Consider the following 23,386-nt stretch of genomic DNA (forward strand, 5'->3'; position numbering starts at 1 on the left):
CTCCAGGAAACTCACACCGACCACTCTAGCTCACAACCGCAAGTCCCTTCTCTGAACTCCTAGAGCACACAAAATATGTGATGACTCACTCTTAACTGGTGTTACCGTTTTGCTTTTAAGTTAGTCTCTTCCCAGCAACGCTTCAGTGCCCTCAAAAGCAGAGACTGAATCCTGTTACCAGCTGAATCTCAATGGGAGGCAGAGTCCCTCTTTTTGTGCCAAATGCCTATCAGAAGCATTTATCAAACCCTTCTTTTCTCCAGCTGCCGTTGTGTACGTTCTTCGCTCTTATTTATAAGAATTTAAAAGTATAAGAATCGGTGTGTAGGACACCATGTCATGTTTCAAAAACCATTTATTTTTTTGAAGAAGGTCAGCACCCTTATTGATGTTAGGTGCTGCAGACTCAGCTTCTGTCCTGGTGAGGGGGTGGTGGGGGTGAGGAAGATTTGGAAGCACTGGCATTAGATCTTGAAAACACTTTGGACAGAGCTGTTGATACCTTCTTCATCATTTCAGACCCGTGTTTGGAAGTGCTGGGCTTACCAGCATCTGCGAACAAACCAAAAAGAGAACTGTGGTCATCTATTGGGCTTTCCAATTAAGACTGTGAGGCTGGGGTTGATGATTTAGGATTCAGAAAGAAACACTTATGGAAAAACGTTTGAATTTTAGAGTGCTTTCACCGTCTTTTTTCAAAAGTTTTTTTTTTTTTTTAAGATTTTATTTATTTGAGAGAGAAAGTGAAAGCATGACTGAGGGGCAGGATCAGAGGGAGAAGCAGACTCCCCGTTGAGTGGGGAATGCGATGCGGGGCTTGATATGGGACCCCGGAATCATGACCTGAGCTGAAGGCACATGTTTAACCATCCAGATGCCCCCCTCTTTTTAAGTTTTTAATTTTCATTCCAGTGTAGTTAACACACAGTGGCATATGAGTTTCGGGGGTACAGTATAGTGATTCAACAATTCTGTACATTACTCAGCACTCATTATGATAACACACACTATTTTCTCCTTCTGTCCAGCCTGGGAAGGAAACCAGAGACATTCAGTGAGGTCGGATGCCTCATCTCAGAGGACCTTAGTGACTTTAGATGAGGACAGAAGGTGGCCAGGGTGGCACTAGAGTGCAGGCTCTGATGTGCTGTTCTGTACTCCCTGCTCCCTGATGCTTCTCGAGCCAGCTCAGCGGCACCTTCTCCCTCATGCCATCGATAGCTATCCAAAACAGCCTGAGGCACTGATTCCACATGAACAGGTAACTGCCAGTTCTCAGCAGTGTGGGCATCCATTTCAGAATGTCCAGGTAAAAGCAGCAGTGCATTAAAATGTTATCATCTCTGACTCGCTTTGGGTAAATTTTCAGTTGACTGACCCCAAATGATCTGTTTGTTGTGTGAGCTATAAAGGACTTGTGGAGCCAATAAAAGTCTCCATTTGGACCCATTTTTTTTTTCTGCACCACTTGTGCAAATCATATCATAGTTGATGTTAACAGAATGAGTACTGTATCTATAAGGACAGAAACGAGCATTTATCTGTGTTGCTGATCATGATGACAGGATGTCATGAAAAGACACAGGGCAATAAATCACATACTTTCTTGTTTCTAGTAAATGACAAAGTTCTCCTCTAGCTTTTGCAGTTACCTAGCTTTTAATCTTCTCCAGCAGTAGAAGCTTGGGAATCTTAACAATTGATGATTAAAAGTAAGGTAGGAGACAACAAATTTCCTCCCAAATAAGGGGGGGATAGTTTCGCTTTTCAAATTAAGAATGCAGTACTGGATCGTGCCAGTAGCTGACAAAATAAGAACCACCTAGAAATCAGGAAAAAGTAAAAATCTGCAGAGGTAAAGAGATACACCGTCTGAAAAAGCAAGCCAACGACTTTGAGTTACAGGACCGAGGCATGTGCTATAAGCATCCTGGGTGATCCCAAGGCAAATGAGCTGTCACCGACAACACCTTGGGACACTGCCCTGGGACATGGTGCATCACCAGGTGTATGTGAGAAAAGCACTTAGCAGAATGCCTGGTGTGTGGCTGAGACCTGATAAATGTTACTGCCAGGAACTGGCACCCCTTTGCTGGGAGGTTCAACTGGGAACTATGTAACAACTCACAAACCACAATCTGTCTACACAGTAAGTAATATTGTTTCAACCCCACATTGGTGGCGGGGGAGGGTGCAAGGCAGGAGCCACTCACTGCAGGGGGGGGTGAATATATTTAGAATGACATCATTGAGAGGTTTACTAGAAAATGATAAATACATTGTACCTGAAATGCCATCATTTGAAGAATACAGGCTGGCCAGAGCACTTTCACGTTGATAGAGGGTGATAAACTGCCAAGACAGAGGTGAAATACTAGCTTAAACCTCTGTCTCTGGACAGCAAACACTAGAAATGCCTAGAAACCCTCAAGGGACAAAGCACAACCATGTGGCCCTCGTACACCCCAGTGTTGGTACTCTGCAGTCTCAAAGAGTTATTCTCTGGGATTTGGGCTGTTTCTAGGCATAACTTCTCATGGTTTTTGCCACTTATGACACTCAGGATTGGCCCCAGACTTGGTCACGCTCTGCCCCTGTAGGATCATTTCAAGGGCCCAAGTGTCCCAGGTTGCAGAAAGTGCCAGCCATGCATTCCCCCTCCCTCCTGGGGCTTGGAATAAATGGCATGTTTTAGATCCTTCTCTGAGAGAAGATCATGATTGGTGGGTCTTTAGGGGAGAAGCGGGAAAAGGGATGTCCATTTCACTGCCTCAATCTCCCTTTAAACTTAACAGTTGTGAGGTGTGGAGCAAGTCAGTGACTAGTGTGCGGCTGCAGGAGTGTGGAGGTGGTGTGTGGTAAGGCAGGGAAAGGGCTCAGATGCTGGTTCTGCTCTATGGCCCTTTATCACCTGGGATGCAGAAGTGGCCTGACCCCAGAAGGGCACAAAACAGGCTGGGAGAGGTGGTCAGGCAGCAGGGTAACCACTGCGTGGTGGTGGCAGTTATAAAGGAAGTGGCAAATCCATGCACCGAGGCATAAATGCATGCACGATGAGAGAAACTGTGTTTTGTATTGATGGTGTGAAGGGCAGAGTATTACTGTAGAAGTTTGACTCTAATTCTTCTAAGAAGATTCGAGGCAGTTTATGGAGTAAGTCATTGTGAAACAGGATCTGTAAAGGGATCAGCTGGGAAGGGGACAATCTAAAGAACTGGTTCGGAACACTAGCAGCACAAGAGAGCCAGCTGGATAAATATTAAAAATAGGCACGCTTTGGCCCCACGACAATTGAACAGGAACCCCTGAGGGGGGGGGTGAGCGTTTATCTAAGTTGCCCAGAGGACTCTAATGTGCAGCCAGGCTGAGCGCGCTTGATAGAAAGGAAGGCGGGGGTGGGGAGTCGGGGGACAGATGCTTCTGAATGGCCTGACATGAGTAGATTAAGTCAAGAGTTTGCAACGTTGGCCAGCCATTAAAATCACCTGGGCACCCTTTAGAACTCCCAAGGCCCAGGCTGCAACCCAGACCAATCACAATCTCTGGGGCTGAGGCCTGGGGATCAGTTTTTAAAAGTTTGCCAGACGATTTGAACGTGCAGCCAGGATCCAGAACCTCTGCTCTGTGTAGTAGTTCCCAGATATGGTATATATCCGACTAATGGGGAGAGGGCTAGGGAGCTCCCAACACAGACACTAGATTTGGCTCTGATGGTTAAGGCTTTTCTTTAAAAAAAAAAAAAAAAAAGGTTTGTTGGACATCTACTATTATTTCAGTCCTGTGTTAGGTGCTGGGCATACAGTAATGAACAAAACAAAGCCCTTGCCATCGCGAAGCTTATATTCAAGTGAATATAAAGTCTGCCAGAGAATGAGAGCAGGAATATTTGTCTGCTTTCTTTACTGCTGAATCTCCAGTGCCTGGCACATAGTAGGCACTTGATAAAAAATTATTCAGTGAATGAATGATTGACTGAAGAGTGATGTTAGTACTATGAAGAAAAATAAAGCAGGGTAAGGGAGGGTAGTGTGTGTGTTTCCATCTTACATAGGGTGGTCAGGGAAGGCCTCACAGAGATGGTGACTTTTGAGCAAAGACTGGAAGGAGAAGGGGAGGAAGACACACAGCCATCTGGGAATTGTGTGTCTCTGGCAAAGGATGAGCTAGTGCAAAGGCCCTGAGGTGAGAGCATGCTTCACATTTTAGGAGAGCAGTAAGGAGGCCAGTGAGGCTGGAGGAATGACAGTGAGTGGACAGAGGGGTAACAGAGTGACATATGGGTAAAGGGGGTTGGGAAGAGAGAGGATGGGCAGCTCATATAGGGCCTGAGGCTACGGTAAAAGCTTTGGCATTAAGGGAAACATGATGGCTTCTTTTTCTATGTCTGGCACTGAAGAGTGACTGTCCTCATGTGTACACTGACTAATGTTTACCTGGAGCTGAATGCAAGCAGGGATTTCTGTGCTACTAGATAAAGAATGCTGAATATCTTAATGGATCAGGCCTTTCTAATTTTACACTGGGAAAACAGTCAGCAAGTGAGAAGGACAATCAGCAAGAAGAATTACGATGAGCCAGGGAATCAGCTTAGCAATGGAAAAGCCTGTCAGCAGGCCTCCGGACAGGCCTCTCAGTGATGCTTGAGGGTCAAATAGACGTTAGTATTGCTAAGTGAGAAGTCTCTGGAAAACTGATGATGGATGTATGAGAGGGTGTATGTACACGCACACTGGGGAGCAGTTAGAGTAAACCTAGAGGAAAGCAAAAGTGATACAAAACAGAGCAGAGGTTCCAGGTGGATCTATGGCTTCAGCCATTATTGAAAACTTCCTAAGAGCACCCTAGGGAAGGGGAATTTCTTGGGATCACACTGAGGAGTCGGCCAGAATTTTGGAAAGCTGCCTATGAAGGGTCATTGCTCAGGAACATGGGGAAGTAGCTGGAATCAGCACTCCTTTCCCTCAAGCAGTGCCCCTTCCTCTTTGAAGCATCTTTTCTCCCTGCCCACCCCAGGTCCCTTGCCTGGGCCTACCTGGGAGTGCACTGTGACTCACTCCCGTTCAGCTTTTCTCTAGATGCTACAGGAACCAAACTGAGTGGCATTGCTCTAAGGTGCTAAGGGGGCTGTGGCTTACTTTGTGTATCTGCATAAAGACAATAATTTAACCCAAATGTGAGGATTTCGATGAAAAGATTTTCAGGCACCACGGGCTGGCCCCAGCTGGGAGAGCTTTGTGTGTGGAAGGTGTGGACAAGGGAATGCTTCCTGAGGCCCCTCAGCAAGACACACAAGCAGTCCCTTGTTTGCAGGGAGTCCCTTATTTCTGTCGGGGCTTCACTAGCTCACAATAAGGGGCCGGTGAAAAATATTTACCTTAATACTGCTTGCATTCTCCAGATCCGGATATTCAAAACTTTCTGTGGGCAAAATATAATATTGGAAAACAGTTATTTCAGAGGCATATACAAATTTTGGCACAAAAATTACCTCAATAGCTTTAGTAAAGAATTGCAGAAATTAGGCAAACAGAAAAAGCTGAAAAGAGGTGAGATCCCTAGAATTCTGGGTACAGGTCTTGGCTCTTTACTCCCAAACTGGGAAAGATGGTGCATGATGTGGTGGAAAGAGCACAAGCCAGAACATCAGGAAAGGCAGGCTTTGACCAGCTTATGGATCCCTGCACCACCGTTCAAACTCTGTGTGCTTCTTTGTTCATCATAAAGTGAGAAATGAGGCCAAGGGTGATTTCCGGGGATATAGTGGACAAAAACCCCTCCCCACATGGAGCTAAATGCTAGGGGAAGGAGACAGCCAACAAACAAATGAAAACATACAATCTCTCAGATAGGATAAATGCTGGGGAACAAGTTCAAGCAGGGCAAGAGGATAGGGAGTGCTGGGGTTGCAATTTCAAAGAAGGTGCTCAGAGGTGGCCGTACTTAGAAGATGACTGATATTTCAGCAAAGATCTGAAGGTGAGGAGGGAGCTCTGCAGATACCTGGCAGAAGAATGTTCTTTGGCAGCAACAACTGCAAAGGCTCTGAGAAAGGAGAATGCCTGGCGTGTCTGAGGGCATGTGTGGCTGCAGGGGAGTGATTGGGCGCGAACAGGAGTGAGGAGGAGTAAACAGGAGAGGTGGCCAGAGAGGCTGTGGGGAGGGAGAAATGCTGTCCAGACCATGTGGAGCTTTGCAAGCCATGGCCTTTACCTTGTGGGAGGTGGGAGGGAGGACTTATTTTTATCTAGATTTATTGTGTTTATGTTGCCCCCTGGCTCCCAAGTTAGAATGAGGGTAAGGACTTTTTCTCTCTTACTCATGGCTTTATCTCCAGAACTCCGAACATACCTAGCACAAAGAAAGTGCTGAGATTCTTTGTTGAATGTGATTGAGCCAACTGGACAGGTGCAATATTACTGAAGGATATAGGAACTAAGCATAATGTAGTGCAATGAAGTCGCCAAACTATGGAAAGAACCAAGATGCCCTTCAACGGATGAATGGATAAGGAAGATGTGGTCCATATACACTATGGAGTATTATGCCTCCATCAGAAAGGATGAATACCCAACTTTTGTAGCAACATGGACGGGACTGGAAGAGATTATGCTGAGTGAAATAAGTCAAGCAGAGAGAGTCAATTATCATATGGTTTCACTTATTTGTGGAGCATAACAAATAGCATGGAGGACAAGGGGTGTTAGAGAGGAGAAGGGAGTTGGGGGAAATTGGAAGGGGAGGTGAATCACGAGAGACTATGGACTCTGAAAAACAATCTGAGGGGTTTGAAGTGGTGGGGGGTGGGAGGTCGGGGTACCAGGTGGTGGGTATTATAGAGGGCACGGATTGCATGGAGCAGTGGGTGTGGTGCAAAAATAATGAATACTGTTATGCTGAAAATAAAAAATAAAGTAAAAAAAAGAAAAATCATAAAAAAAAGTAAACTTGTTTGCTCATGTTAACTATTCCCCCAAAGTAGGTCAACCTATTAGAAAACTTAGTGTTAACTTCATGTTCCCTAATAGGAAAATTTGTCAGTGCAAACAACAAGGTCTCCTTTAAATAGTATCTAAGAAAAAAAAAATCAATCCAACCTTCTGTTACTTTGGCACTTGGGTCTGAAGGACGATCATCCTCATCACTAAAAAAAGATAAAAGACATTTCATTTTCTATGTATTTAATATATGAAGGATGCTGGCTAAGTAAAAGAATAATCTGTCAAAATCATTATTCATATAGAAGTAAATCTAGAATGGTATGTCTTCGAGTTATCAAATCAAGTGAAAATGACTGCTACAGTGACTTTTATTTGGTTTTTATATACGCCCTCTTCTTTTCCAGTAGCACAAATAATTGAGAGTCACCTGCTTTACTACTTATGTATGTTATAGAAATCATGAAGGGAGAAAGGATTAGTGGCGGGCCAGGGGTAGGTGTCCTAAAATGGCATCAGGCCAAAAAGAAACCTTAATTTCATTGTGCCAAGTGGAAAAGAATATAGTTCTAATCAGGTAGATTTTTCTCCTATACCCTAGTTTTCTCCTGATACAAAGTGCTATACCCTTCCCAGTTAGTGAATATTCTTCTAAACACTGGAACAATTTTAGGCACTTTTTAGAAAAAGGCTATTTTAGAAAAAGTATTAATCAGACTTCAAGTGTACATGTACTTTTCCCCCCTGTTTGTCTCCTATAAATACTGCAGAGCCCATCCTTTCTCTTACAGTCTTCCCCAGTTTGGAGGGTCTTGTCTAAAGCTCATCTACCCTTCAAGGCCCAACTCAAACTCCACTGCTTTTTAGAATTCTTCCCCGAATGCTCCAACTTACATAAGCCCTCCATTTTGGGGATCCCTGTGACAGAGCCACACTGTTGAGTGTGTAGGTACATAAGGACAGTAAGTAGGAAGCCCTTTAGGTGGGCCATTAGTGCAGGAACTACTGTTGACCCAGGGTCTGTCTCTTAGGTTCCAGAATCTAACACATTAAAGACTTGAACTATACTAACTAGACGACTATACTAGAAAGAAGGAAGTAGAGACCACATAAATAGGTGTGGGAGAGAACACGGAAAGGGGAGCCCCAAGAAGCAAGCACAGAGGAGGGCGAGGGGAAGGAGTGAGGGGAGTTTGAGGCGCGAGACACTGGCTTTCTCACATGGTTACTCGAGGGGCCCATGTTTCACACCAACATAATTGTCATTTTGGATTTCTATTTTCTTAGCCAACTCATATTGCTTTAATTGACTGTACCTAGAAAATGAGGGCAGATCCTCTTCATTGTATGAGGATGAACTCATAATTCTATGTAAGAAGTAATATGCTGGTTCAGTACTAGATTTCCTTCCTTCTCTCTGGAAAAGTACAAGTCAGATAATTATAAAAAGGAGATTTTGTAATAACAAGTAAAATATGCCATAATGTTTCCTTAGTTTTCCATATAGCCAGCACTTCTGATCAGGTACACTGTGTTTGCTCCTAAAATCTCACATGGCTTCCTAATAAATAGATCCTAATAAACAGATCTGAGTTTGTGTTGAGGCTATTGTCCTGGCGAGCCTCTGAATTGGCCAGAGTTGTATCTCTGTGTTGTCTTTTCTCTGGCTCACTGCAGTTTCTGGGTTAACCTGGAAATCACTGCAAACAGATAATTCAGAGGATTATCTCACCAGGGAATCTTAAATCATGTGTAACTTCCAAATGCATGTACAGTGCACTGTTTTTGGTGAGGCTAACCCAAGAGGAAGATAAGGCCAAATCAATCACTAGAATGATACAGAACCGGGAAAGGAGCTGTGTGTCAGAGTGATAGTTGTACTTATGGACTGAGGAATATTCAGCATACTTTGAATAACTTGCTATGTTTTAACAAGTTGGGTAAATAATTTTTGAGAAAAAATTTGGTTAAGGAACTTGCCCAAATGTCACATAGCTACTAAGTGGCAAAGCCAGAATTCAAACCCAGATAGGCTGAATTTGCATGAATCTTTTTTACTCTCCTCCAGCCCATCTTCTGGTCCTGCCCACTGGCATGGAGTTTCTGCAAACAAAACTTCCAGTGAATATTTTTAGGCTAGAGTACCAAAAAATTTAAATCTATGATTTTAAATAATTAGATTGCATTTCTCCTAAGTGGTTTCCTTTTTCTGTTTTTCTTATCCTTCTAACTAACCTAGGACCCTTTCTGTGATCTATTTTTCTTCAATTTAGGCTTCTGACTTCATCCATTAATCATTTCCCTTTTATTGTAAATATCAGCAAAGTTGGGAGAGACTGCCCAGATTCAGTTTATGCACTCTTCTTCCTACCAAACGAAAATTACTTCAGCTAAGTTTGTGAAACTCTATACCTTCTCTATAGAAACCCGGTCATTGAGAGTCCCGTTTGTCACTTACACTTAGTTGTGTCTTTCTCTTCCAAAAGGAAGAATCTATGCCAGTCAAATATTTGGAGGTAGTCACATCAACATTAGAAACAGTTCGTTGTGTCTCCTCAGCTTCTGTCCATTGATTTGGTGATGCTTCAGTATCCAGTATAGTTACAGTGGATTTGCACTGACAACATTTTCCTAGTGACAAAAATTTTTTCAGATTTCTCTTGCTCTTCGGTGGCTTGGAAAAAGCCATTGTGTTCATAATGGGCTTTATGTCTTCTTTTACTTGATCGTCCAATGGTTCTTCTGGAAGTTCTCTCACAACGTCTTGTAAAACAACTTCATCTTCATCAGAAGTTAAGCCCTTTTCCGCTTTATTTTCTGAAACTTCTTGATTAATATCATGAGTTACCAAACGAATGATAAGATCTTTTTTGCTGTGGACATCTTTTAAAAGCTCCACTTTGGTGATGTCAGGCTTTATTAAGTTCTGAAATGAATTCCTACTAGCAGTCTGGAATTGAAGAGAAAATTATTAAAAACTACTGCCTCAGTGATTTTTCCTATGGTTCTATAGTAATAAAGCAATTTTCACTTGCTTTTCAATTTAGTAAAATTATCCTCAAATGCCACTTACTGGTAGAGTGGTGATATATATATATATTTCCCTTTAAATATATCACTACTCAAATATATATATTATATACATATTATATATAATATATAATCTATATATGATCTCTATATATTATTATATATAAATATATACCTTATATATTATATTTAGTATAATATAATATAATATGTGAAATGGTAGTAAATATGGTGGAATTGATATTCCAATCAACACCTGATATTATCTGCAAGCATCATGAACTTCTTTTCTGAATTTATGGTAAATAAAACTAAGGTGTACACTAAATGATACTATATTCATAAAATATATGTATATATTAAATATAGTATAATATAATATTATATATATATTTGAGTAGTGATATATTTAAAGGAAAAAATAAATAAAAATCATAAGCAATATTTGCTCATTTCAGTAATCCTTTTTTTGCATTAAAGAATAATGTCATCCAGTCCAAAGAAGGGAATGCTAGTAAGTTTTGTTCTTTTGGTTCAAGTTTTATTTTTTACTTGTCAAGAAATGCAAAACGCACAAATACCGTAATTACATTCTGTTTTCATCATTTACCTGGAAAGTCCTGTGACAGACTTAGATAGGACATCTTTTTCTAAACTTCTTAGTGAGAGAACCAATCATAAGAGCAACCTAAATGTAGATATTTTCATGAACAAAAGACAAGGTATTGGCTGACCTGGATTTTAAAACATGATTGTGAAAGACCTTGCATGATCACCCTCCACACATTCTAACCCTTGAACATATTTTCCAAAGGCGGCTTCAAAGAGGACCTCTTCATTCCTCTTCACCTCCCTGGTCAAATGTCACTTTCCATTTTGCAATGGGAAAGACAGATCAAGGAAAAGATGGTCATAAATGACTTTTCCATTTCTGTAGCCTTTGATGATGCTGCAGAACCTTTACATTAATTTGGGTTATCAATCTTAGATCTCTGTAAAACTGCAAATCAGAGTTTCAGATAAATGCTGCCCTACAGTGGTAGCTCTTGTGCAAAACAAAATGAAAGAAGAAATCCTATAAAAAACTGAAACATAATCAGTCTTGATGATCTGTGCTGGTGGAGGGAAATAGTGGTTCAAAAGCTCAAAGTCTCCCTGATGGCTCCAGGTTGTGTCACTGTAGGAGTCTTTGATAGGCATGTGTCTGGTGTGTTGGGAAGTTTTGGTAATTCAGAATAGCAAATGAAGCATTGCTTATGGATTCCTGACCGAAGACTAGCCTCGGAGTTGCCTGGGTTCCTTAAACTGGTCTCCTGTTCTTTCTGAAACCTCCATGCCTACACTGGGGATGGACGGCACCACTGTCCACCTCGCTGCCAAGATTCTGTCTGAACTGGGCTAGCTAGGTCCATTTGCTTTCCCTGAGACAGCTTTTGCTTCCCTTGTGAGTAGCAGCAGTGGTTGCTTTGGATTAGCTATTCTCTTCCAACTTTCTGTGGGCTATAAAGAGATAGTTAACGTACTGATAAAGGATGTGAAAGAAGAAAGCAGGTAGCCAAAACTGACAGATGATTAAGAGGTAATGACTTAGAGGTAATTGTCTATAGTTTTGAGACATAGATCTTGTGCCCAAGGAATTACTTATATATAAATGAAAGCTACCAAGTAAATGATAATGTAATTTTGAGAACTGAGAGAGAAAAGAACATTTTAGAACTGGAAAGGATCTTCATCTGGTTCAAGAAACTAAGGACCAAGGGGACTCCATCAATGTCTCTGACAATCTGAGTATCTGAGACTAAAACAACAACAACAACAACAACAACAAAAACCTGTAATGTATTCACCAGCTCTGAGACTTAGTTCATTGGGCTGGAAAATAATGCTAAGGAAAATACAGTCCTGGGCTTACGCTCCAAGCCGGCTGCTTCTGTAGAATTTTGCTCACTTTGTAAATCACAGACTATATCCTGAGTGTGACTGCACGCCATCATCCTTGCAAGAGGCTCATTTATATGGAGGGACTTTGGTATTACATGAGAACGTGGGGCTGGATCAATGTAACAACTCCATCTCCTGGAAGGACCATCCCTAGGCCCTAGCGCCCTAAGATCTGTACACAGAACTACTTTTTCAATAGTTATATTGTACCAAGAACAGTGTTTTGGCAATTCAAGCCCCTTTAAAGTATTTTTAAAACCTAAATATAGGACTGCAGAAAAACTAGTTCATAAAAATAGAAATATGAAGACAGCTGGGTATAGAACAAGGGTAGCATAGGAAAGAAACTGGGTTCCTGGGGCGCCTTGGTGGCTCAGTGGGTTAAAGCCTCTGCCTTCAGCTCGGGTCATGATTCCAGGGTCGTGGGATCGAGCCCCGCATCGGGCTCTCTGCTCAGCGGGGAGCCTGCTTCCCCTCTCTCTCTGCCTGCCTCTCTGTCTACTTGTGATTTCTGTCTGTCAAATAAATGAATAAAATCTTTAAAAAAAAAAAAAAAAGAAACTGGGTTCCTCCTGAGTGTGTCAGAGGGTTCTGTGAAAGTATTATGTAATGGAAGTGAAAGAAGAAGAAACAAATGAACTGTAAAGAGCCTGCAGTCTGATGTTTGTTGATGAACTTTGCTAAGTAAAACAATACTACTGTGGAGACTTAAGTCTGAGGATTTCAATCTTTAACAGGTTGACCTGTTGTTCTAATTGGCCCTTTTGGACCCATGTAATACTATGATAATGTATATGCATTTAAAAAGAACTGTAGAGATTATAGAAATTGCATTTCTTCTGGGTTGCCAAATGAGGACTACAGTTCCAATGAGTCCTGTTTGCTGGTAAGGGTATTTCCCTGTATTCCCATTCTTCAAGAAATGGAGGTTTGGTCTGACTGGCTAATGGAAAATAGCTTTCCACCTTTCCACCGAGCCACACTGCTGACGGGTGAGTCCCAGGAAGGCAGAGAAGTGGTTGAATCAGAGTGTCCCAGTTCTACTGGGCTGGGCAAGAGAACATTGACAATATTTTATAAATGCATTCCCACAGACCTGCCCAAAGAAGGAAATCGCAGGACAACCAGGTCTCAGTCACTACTCATCTCTTCTCACCACTGCGTTTAGCACTTACCTCTAATGGTTTCACATTCAGTCGTCCCACTTCATCCAACGAAATGCGCCTTTCTCGCTTTTGCTTTCCTGCCTCAGGTGTGCCCATTGAGTGACTCCTCCCGCTCGCTGACACTCTTCTCAGTGCCTCAATGCTGCGTCCGGTTCTAGTTAAACACTCCAACTGCAGTTTCTCAAGAGGTTGTGTTTTTATAGAAATGACTCCTAGGTGTTCTGCCACAATGTCTGGATCGATACTGATTGGTTGTTTCCCACGGTGAGGAATTATTTTAATTGGAAGTTCCTCTTCACTTAAATCTTGACCTAATTCTTTTTGCTCTAGCTCAGGCCCTCTTTTAACTGCATGGTCATGCACCTTTTCGACAATTCGACCAAGATCCAAATCGCCAAAGAGACCAGCCTCTGAATCTTTTGAGCTAATCATTTCTAATGGACAATTGGAAACTTTACTGATGAGTAAAGAAGCTACCTCTTTAGGGAAGACACTGTTTGTACCTTTCATGTCATAATAAAGTTCTTCATGAGTTCCAGATTGTTGTAGTACCTGATTATAAACAGACTCGACTATCTGAGAAATAATTTCTATACTTTCTGGACTTAAAACGTTTTCTTCAGGATTAGCAGCTACAACACTAATGTTATTTCTGGCAATTTCAGCTGTCACAGATTTTGTCAATTGAGATGCAATTTTATTTACCTCAGACTTTGATAAATTTTTTGCATCTCTGCTTGAGGCACTTGGCAGCTTTACTAGTTTAGCCAAGAACAAGGCCAGCATTTCTTCTAAAAACCTAGCATCTAACACAGTCTCTTTTTTTGTTGAAGGCTTTTTCTTTGACTTAAGGTCATCAATGATCTTAACCACTTTTTCCATAATTTTGACAGCTTCCAGAACTAACTCTGATCTTGATGCTTCTTCTTCTACTTGAGGATGAAGTTCTAAATTGGAAATTTCCTTCACCATTAAAAATCCTATTATATCAGAAAGGACATTGCTTTTACTCATTAAATCCTTATACACTGAAATATGGGAGCCAGAATGCCTTAAAACACTGTTATAAACAGAAGTAACTACTTTTTCAATAGTTGTACTGTCTGCTAAAGATACAGTGGGTGATTCTTCGGCCTGTGGCACTACTATAATTGGACTTTTAGAGAGATAGTCTTGAAATGAACTTAAGATTTTTGAGATTATTGTTTGCATTTCAGCATGTAGAGAATTGTTTTGTTTCTTGCCCACTTTTGGAAACATAGATAAAAGCTTTGACAAAAAATTTACAGCAATTTCTTCTATTATGTGAAAAGGCAGTTTATAAACCTGTGATGGCTGAGACCGGGGAACTTCAGTGGTTTGGATAACATCTTTAAGGATATTTTCAACAACACTGTCAACTTCTGTACACTGATGTGGTGTTAGCTCTCCAGAAAAATAGTTCTGCAACTGGTTGCCAGCCACTTCCTGTACAACTAAATTAACTATGGTTTCTGAAAGGATTTTGCAACCACTGCTGACACAATTTTGTATGCTCTTTTGAGATCCAAATTGTGGTAAGAGATTATTATAAATAGTCTGAACCACTAATTGAATAATTTCATCATCATTAGGATGTAAGGATTCTACATACTGTATAATCATATCATTATCTTTGGAGATCTCTGTCATAATTGTACTTATTAACTTCATTTGAAGGAAATACAGTTCTGTGTACAAATGATCTTCAGATATTTCTGCTTTTGCACTGGCTACTGTTGAGAAAATTTTTGATAGAAGAGAAGAAATTATACTTTCTAAAAATTCATAAGGTAGCATTATGGTATATGGTGATGATGTTTGACATTCTTTGCAGGCTGTTTGGACTACCTTGTGGACCTTTTTCATAACCTCCTTAGATTCTAGAGGCAAACATGCTGCCTCTGGAACCTCTTCATAAAGTAGCAAGTTTAGCTGATGCTGAAAAATTTCTTCTATGACAGTATTAGCTAGCTTTCTTGCTAAATTTCCACCATTACTATTTATGTCCTTATAAATGGAGTCTTGAGATCTATATTCCTGCAAAATACTGCATAGAGAGGAGTGAACAATCTTGTTGACTAACATTTTATCACTTGATGGTATGTTAGCCATAGAAGGTGCCTCATCAGAAGAATCTACCTTAGTTGCAGCTGCCATTTTTTTCTCACGAGGTGCTTTATTCACAGATGGTTCTTTTTGCCTGAGAGGTATGTTGGGAACTGATGAAACTCTATCTGCAGATGGGAGGAACTGACTTCCCTGACCTGTGTTCAGTACTTTAATTTGAGCATCTGAAAACTCCTTTAACAGGGAATCAATCAGTTTCATAGCTGTGTCATCGAGTGCAGTTTGATTTATATTTTTGGTTACATTCTGACATGTATCATCTGTGCCCAGTAAGGAATTAAAAACCAATTTGTTAACTATTTCAGAGAGAACATCTCCTAAAAAGTTAGCAGGAAAAATCCCATGATTATTTTCTGGTGGATGGTCTGGTTTACTAGGTTTACTTTTGATCTCTTTATCTTCACTTTTTTTATTCTCTTCCTCTTTTGCAGGAGCATTGTGTTTACCTGGATTTGTTGAGGTAGGTTGGGCTAAACCCTTGCCATCTGCTTGAGTTAAATATACCGCTTTATCACCTAGAGGAATTGGGGATTTTGAATCATCTTCTGGTTCTTGGAAAGGAGACATTTCTAAAACATTTCTGTAAATGCTTTCAGTGAAAATTTGGACCTGTTTAAGACACAAGGTCTGTTTGTCATCTGTAACTCCGTAAGCTGGAGAATCTCTCCTCTTCTCTTGGATCTTTCTATCTCTCACTTTGGATTTCAGAGATGGTAATTCAGAAGGTCTATCATCCTTTTCTAATGAACTCCCTCTTTTCTTGTCACTCTTCTTTTTATCCATTTTTAAAGCTGGTTCCAGCGTAACCTTCTTGGTTTTTGTATCATCAGTAGCTGATGAAAGATGTTGGTATACCTCATCACGTTGCCCTTTCTCCTCTTTTATACCCAGAGTGTGTTTCTTCTTGCTTTCCTTCTTTCTAGGTGTCATACTCAGATCTGGCCCCTGAGTATCTTCACTTTCCATATTAGTTGTTGGGAGAGTAGCTTTTGATGCCTTCTCATTCTCTTTTCCAATTGACCTTTCCTTTTTCTTTTCATCCCCTTTCTTTTTATCTGCCACACCTCCAACTAACCCTGATGCTAGGGTAGTCAATTCACCCTTCATAATGCTAGTTATAGTGGTACATATTGGCTCCTGGATGCTACCTGTCTTCATAGATGTCTTCTCCTTTTTGAAATTCTCTTTTCCATAATGTGCTCCTCTACCTATTTCTAAAGTGTTCATTATGTCTTTCAGGCCTGAGGTTAGAGGAGTAAGTGTAGGTAATTGTTCTAGGGAAGAAACTGGGTTCTCCCTCAAGCTTCTATTTATTTTTGTAAAGGTATTATATGGTAGGTGTTGAACTTTTTGGATGATGTTATCCACATTTAGAAATGAAAAGAAGGTGGAAGACCAGTCTCCTGAAAAAAGTGGTTGAATCTTGAAAGCAGAGATTGCCTTTTTGGCTAAAGCAGCTATCATCTCTATAACAATGTTACTGCTATCATCTTTCTGAACATTGTAAGATCCATACATTTCTATGACCTCATCGTACACAGAGTCAGATATTTTACTGACTGTCTCTTTATCTACTGGTGGAAAAGAAAACATTTTTCCAGAATTTGCTAGGACTTTAATTTTACTTTTCCTAAATTCGCCTATCAGGCCATTTGCAAATTTTACAGCCATGCCCATGGGGTCTTTTTCTGTTATTTCTTTGTCCTTAGGGTTTTCAGCAATACTTGGGAGAGTATAAAATTTGCTAACAAGGTCAATTATGACATCTTCCAAAAATGTAGCAGAATACACAGAAGCCTGTGGGAAGCCTGTGAGTATTTTTTCTTTATCAGGATTCAAGGGTTCAATGATATGGTCATTTTTGGGTAAGTTACAGGGAAGGGATTCTTCATCATATAAAAACGGCTGCAGATGGTGGTCCACAATTTCTTTCATGATGAAACCAGCTATTTTCCTGAGGAACAAGCCTCCGTTTTTGTATGTATCACTCTGTGCTTCATTTTCTAATTTAAAATTTTTCATAATATTGTTACATATGGAGTTAACAAAGTTCTCACTTGCCCCTACTTGCATACTTTCCACATGCTCCTCTGCTGTGGCAAGTCTAATTTCATGTTCAGAAATTTCTGTTATAATTTCATCAGTCAGTTTTGAAGCTGCATTCACAAACTCATAATCTAGTGGCACCTCTTTCTCACTGAGTTCAGTTTCAGTCTCACATGAAGGGAATATATGTGCTAGAAGCTTGTAAGTCAGATCTTCTAAAAGGGAACGCGGCAGTACAGTGATGCAGGACGGAAAAACATGGCTGTCATCGTTGATGCTGTCAAGCACATTTCTGATGATCTTTTCATCTTGGAGGGAGGAATAGGAAGAAGTTGATAATTCTCCCAAAACTAATGACTCCACTTGATAATTGTAAATTTCTCCTAATAGCAAATAACATATTTTTTGCCCCAAACCAACAGCATCACTTTGTATAGCTCTATAAATATGAATCAGAGATTTATAATCATCTAATATTTTTTCATAAATTAGGTTGACAGTTTTTTTGACTATTTCTTTATATGCCTCTGAAAAATGCAGATTTTCGTCCAAGTGATCTGCAACTAAAATTTCTGATGTGGTGAATTCTAGCACAATTGATTTTACTAATGTTGTAACAATGTTAGTTACATTAGTTTTTGCTTTACATGGGTTTTCAGCAGCCAAGAAATTATGTGAAAATACATAAAGGATTCTGCATAAAAGCTTGGAAATTACGTCCTCTGAAAAGATAGCTGAATTTACAATAAAAAACAATTCTCTTTGTTGAGGATCTGTTGCTCTCTGCTGATAAGTTTGACCCACTGTACCTGAAGGAAGAGTTTTATCTGCAGATAAAAATGACTCAAGATGATGGTTAAATATTTCTTTTATTATATAACTTGCTATTTTTGTAACAGGTATATTACTTATGTCCTTTTTATCTTTTTTAAGAGACTGGTATAGATTTGAATGACAAATATCAGCATAAATGGCATCAACCATAGCCTGGATATCTTTCTCTGAAATTGCATTTTGTTTTTCATTTCCTTGTTTAATAATGCATATTGCATGTTTAGAAATTATTGACATGATCTCATCAATCAGCCTCACAACTGTGTTGCGGAAGTCTGACTGCAAAAAGTCTGGGTCTTCTGCACTGCAGTTCAATGGATTTATCTGATCTAAAACCTGAGTGACAATTTTTTCCAAATTTCTATGTGATAATATGGTGGTATATGGTGTATAAGCCTGTCTTTGGAGTCTTGATTTCCTAATAGCATAATGAACTCTCTTTATCAAAGTGTCAGCATTGAGTCTTGAATATGATTTAAAAGGCAGCTTTGCTATGAAATCTGGATGAATTTGGAAATCAAAAACTTCAGCCAGGATAATTTTAGTTACCCTTTCAGCCAATGTTTTTGTATCATTGAGAAAGTCTGTATCAGGTTCCAGTTCATATTCTTGTAAAACTTTGCTATATGCCATGTCAATAATTTCAGTCACTACTTCTGTATGCACTTGGGGCAAACACAATTGTTCCTTAGCATTTTCTAGGATGATAACTTGAGCTTTTGAGAATTCTTCTGTTATCAAATATATGAGTTTTTCAGCTGTTTCCAACAGTTCTTTTCCTGAATCTCTTAATGAGTTTGTTTGGACAATACCTAATAACCTGTGGAATATTTTGCTTAAAACCCCAGAAATCACATCTTCCAAAAAGGCTGAGGAGTAAACACCAGCAAAAAAATGCTGCCTTCTCACATCATCAAAGTATGTATATGATGGAGGAAGTAATGACTTTCCATACACAAATGGATGGAGATGCTGTTGACAGATATTTTTAATGATAAAACTGGCTATTCTATCAATAAGAACATTGTTACTACTTATATCGTGCTCAACTGTTTCTTGAGACCCAGAGTTTTGCAACATATTTCTAAACACAGAATCAACGAGATGCTGAGCATCATCCTCTGAATAAATAGATTCGGTCTCTGAATAAATAGATTCGGTTTCTTCTTCATCTTTTGAAAATCGAATTTCATGTTGGGAAATTTTCATCCTGATATCACTAATTAGCTTTGAAGAGATTTCATCACAATTAATTCCTGATCTACCTTTTGGAGTTTTGGTGTATGGAAACACATTATATGTAGAAGGAAAGATTCTAGATAACAGCTCTCTAATTATGTCTTCTAAAAGTGTGTATGGAAGCAAGGTGTTATATGGAGATAAATGCTGGCTTGGCTTGATAGAGTCACTGCTGCCACTAAAGATGTTCTGAATAATGTTCTCTGCTGTTAAAGTAGCATAGGAAGAAGCTGACAAGTCCCCAGAAAATAGGGGGTGAAAAAGATAATCAGAAATAGCTGCTACAATTAAATTGGTAACATTTTCTGCAAAAATGTCACTATCTTTGAATTCTTGATTATCAGCCTCAGTGGTTAGTCCATGCTGTTGCAGAACATTCTCATAAACTGAATTGACAAGTTCATCCACAGTGTCTAGATCTACAGTGGGGAAACACTGCTTTTGGTCATCACGAAGAATGCAGATTTTAGCATTGTTAAAATGGGTATTTATTGAGTTAACTATTTTTTGGGTCATTTTATCCAGTTCACATTCAGTGTTATATTTTGGGTTAAAGACCTTTGATAATAGCTGGGCAACAATATCTTCTACAAATGCATTAGGATAAAAGCCCATACCTAGTGATGATGGCTTCTGGGGTCTATGTGACTCTGTGACCTCACTGAGAACCTCTTTAACCATATTTGATATTTCATCCAGTGGAGTCACTGAACAAGGTAAGCCCTCTCCACACAGAAAGGGCTGAAGGTGATTTTCAATAATCTCTTGAATAATGAGACTGGCTATTCGGTCAATCATTATTGGGCTTTGGCTTACTATATTTTTCTGGACTGACACAAGGGAGTCAGACATCTGTAAAACATTATTATAAACAGACTCCACCATATTTTGAAGGCTTTTTTCTGTATATAGATGTTGACAATCATATTTAGTGAGCCAAATCTTATGCTTTGAAATGGAAGACAAAACCTTGTTTATTATACAGGTAGACAGCTCATTAAAATCTGAAGTCCATAAATATTTCTTTCCCAAGCACAAAGATTTGTAGGGTGGAGAAATGAGCTGAGATAATAGCTTCCTGATAACATCTTTTAAAAATGAGTGTGATAACATGGTAGTATAGCCCGCTGAATGTTGGCCTTGGTCATTAAGTTCTCTCAGGTTGTTTTGAAGTTTCTGCAATATATTTTTAGCTTTAAGAGGGTAATATGAATTGGGCATGAGCTTTCCTATGAAGCACAGTGGCAGTTGGTAGTCTACACTCTGTCTCAATATGCCCTTAGTTATCTGTTCTGCCATTGAGGTGGCAGCATCTGTCAGATGACTGCCACCAGTAACTTGTAATGCATATTCCCATGAAACAGCATTATTAACTGAGTCAGCAATCTTTCTAACGGTTTCTTTATTGATTGGTGGAAAACATATCCTTTCTTCAACATCCCGTAAAACGGTGACTCGAGCATTGTTAAACTCATTCACCACAGAGTTGACATCTAATGTATTTACCTCATTGAGCTGAGCTTCAGGGATGTTTACATTTTTGCTCTGCAAGGAGGTGGAGAGATTAAGGAAAATGTCTGCGATTATTTCCTCCAGAAATGTGGCAGAGTAAACTCCTGTGTTCATGCCTCCTGGATATTGCATGTTAAGAATAGCTGTTGCATTCACTTCTTTTTTACCTGGTCTTTGAAGAGGAGGTAGAGGAGAGAATTTTCCTGAACATTGCTTACCAAATGGGGCTTGCATTTTGGAATGAATCACAGTGAGGTCATTCAGTGGTTCTCTCAAAGGCCTGCTGTCATAATTTGTGAATCTTACAGAGCATTTATCCTGTCTTGATTCTTTTAATTTTGGCCTTTCTCCTTTTGGGAAACCAGGGAGTCTTTGTCTTCTTCTATACCTTAAATGCTTGTTTGCAAAAAGTGGACTTCTGGGAGGTTGGTATATACCACAGGACAGTTTTTCCATCAAGGATTTTACCAAGGTATGGGAAGTAATACTAAGCATAGATTCTTGATCTATTTCTGCTAGATTTTCCAAAAGGGCTGACACATTATATTCTTCAAATGCTGAGCCATGGTCCATTGTTCCCCTGCAATAATTCTCTATGTTTTGAAGTATGTTGAGCAGTTGACCTTCTGTTGGTATTTCACCAGAAAGAGGACCATCTGTAAGGAGGTTGTTGGCTGTACGTTCTTCCAAAAATATTTTAATAAATTTCTCACATACAATGTTCAGAAGAAAAACTGATTTTGGGGAGAGCCCTGGGTTATTTCTAGGTATTCTATGATTTTGCTGGTTATCTGAAGATAGGAATCTTTTTCGTGATATTTCACCAGAATCCATATCCCAATTTGGGCATTCCTCTTGCAAAAACAAATTGAAAATATTGGAAATTTTATTGACTACTTCTTCGGATTCATGAGTTTTTAGGCTACCAAACAGAGTGCTTAATTTGCATGCCAGAGAATTCAGTTTATTTTTCTGTGATAGTTGATTAATTCGGTGAGTAGGAGATGATTTCCAACCTCTATAGCCTGTCTGTCTTTTCATAGTTTTGATTTTGTTGTGAATGGGCAAACTATGGGTTTTAAGCCTGGAGAGAGGTTTCCTTCTTCCTCTCCTGTCAGGCTGATACTTTATTCCTATTTCCTTGGACAGAACATGGATCACTCCAATTAAGAGATCCTGAAAGAGATTGTCGAAGTCAGCCACAGCTATTCTTGGGCAGTATATATATTTTGTTTTCACAGAAACCACTTCTTGTGTAATGTCTGCCTTTAAAATGTCACTATTAAAAAGGATTCGAATAATGATTTCAGAAATGCTTAAAGCAAGTCCTCTGATGGAAACTGACCGACTTGCAAATACTTGTGAATGAATTAAAATAACCTTGCTAAAAGCTGCATCTTGGTTTTCCAGTGACTTCTGTTTTGTTCCACTATCTTCAGTACAATCAGAAATGCTAGACATTATATAGGAAATAACTAATTCAGTGAGGTGTTCACAAAATTGATAAAGTGAAGTATCATAGTTAATGTTTCTTAGAGGCTGCTCTGATTCATATTTTTTCCTTAATGGTGTGGAAACAGTAAATACTTTTTCATCAAGAGGACCTTAAAACAGAAAACATTACTATTTTTTAACATGCATTAAGAGAAAATGTTGAGCATTCAAAATACTAGCAATATTTTATACATGAATTTTACCTAATTCAATAAATAGAAAAACCTAGTCAAGAAATTTCAGAACTGAGTTCTCTTCATATCTCTATTTCCCACCTGTGGAACCTTACTTCAGCCATGAAGTTAAGAAAATAGTCTAACAGAATTCAGATCTCTAAGTGCTGGTTTCTTCCTTGTATAGCTATGTTTCCAGCTTTAAAAGCTGGAAATTCTAGGGCAGAGAAATGATCTTCAGCTTTAACTGCAAAGCCCTAGCGTGATTCCAGTGATGACTAGAGACCTCATATAATTCTTGAAAATATTTTCAGCTGTTTATCTAATTATCCAGTATGGGACTATATAGTATAGAGTAAATTGAACTGGATGAAATTGCTGATGTTTGACATTTTTTGACACACAAAATGGCTATTTCATATGGTTCAACACAATATATGCATGTATCATATTCATAGAAAGGGAGTACAGATATCCTATTTGTAAACATGGATTCGGAGTGTTGTGCTTAAAAAGAACTTAAGTCACAGCACTGGAACATGAACACAACAAGATATTTAATGCCATTGTTCTTATAAACTCTATCATCAATGACTGCAAAGAATTTAACTGTATATCTCAAAAAGAAGTTGGATCATTACAGTCAACTATGTATGAAGTTTGACTGTAATTTAAGAAGTCATTTTTGTTTTAGAAAAGTACATGAAAAAGAAAACCCTCTTTGAACTTCTATTTGAGAATTGCCTGTTGAGCAGCTATATGTCCCAAGCAAGACAACTGATTTCATCATATCATAGGCAAACCACACGCCCAACCAAAATATCTCACTTTAAATTATACCCATTTAATTTCATCTGTTGCTAGCAAA

At 39.4% G+C, this 23,386-nt stretch overlaps 1 protein-coding gene across 2 annotated transcripts in view; it reads right to left on the reverse strand.

Annotated features, from left to right (window-relative positions):
- Nucleotides 1-337: 337 nt before the first annotated feature.
- Nucleotides 338-23,386, reverse strand: part of LOC131821365 (fibrous sheath-interacting protein 2-like) — a 43,464-nt gene continuing 20,415 nt past the window's right edge. Inside the window, exons 5-11 of one of the 2 annotated variants that reach the window (XM_059157419.1) lie at nt 13,082-17,574; nt 9,394-9,885; nt 8,252-8,352; nt 7,095-7,141; nt 5,375-5,418; nt 2,286-2,352; nt 338-552 (exon numbers count right to left, since the gene is read on the reverse strand). In XM_059157419.1, coding sequence (XP_059013402.1) covers nt 407-552; nt 2,286-2,352; nt 5,375-5,418; nt 7,095-7,141; nt 8,252-8,352; nt 9,394-9,885; nt 13,082-17,574 — 5,390 coding nt within the window. In that variant the 3' untranslated portion in view covers nt 338-406. Of the gene's footprint in view, nt 553-2,285; nt 2,353-5,374; nt 5,419-7,094; nt 7,142-8,251; nt 8,353-9,393; nt 9,886-13,081; nt 22,456-23,386 lie in introns of both variants that reach the window. The other variant, XM_059157418.1, reaches the window with a different exon arrangement.

Source organism: Mustela lutreola, chromosome X, assembly GCF_030435805.1.
Source record: "Mustela lutreola isolate mMusLut2 chromosome X, mMusLut2.pri, whole genome shotgun sequence".
Lineage (NCBI taxonomy): Eukaryota > Metazoa > Chordata > Mammalia > Carnivora > Mustelidae > Mustela > Mustela lutreola.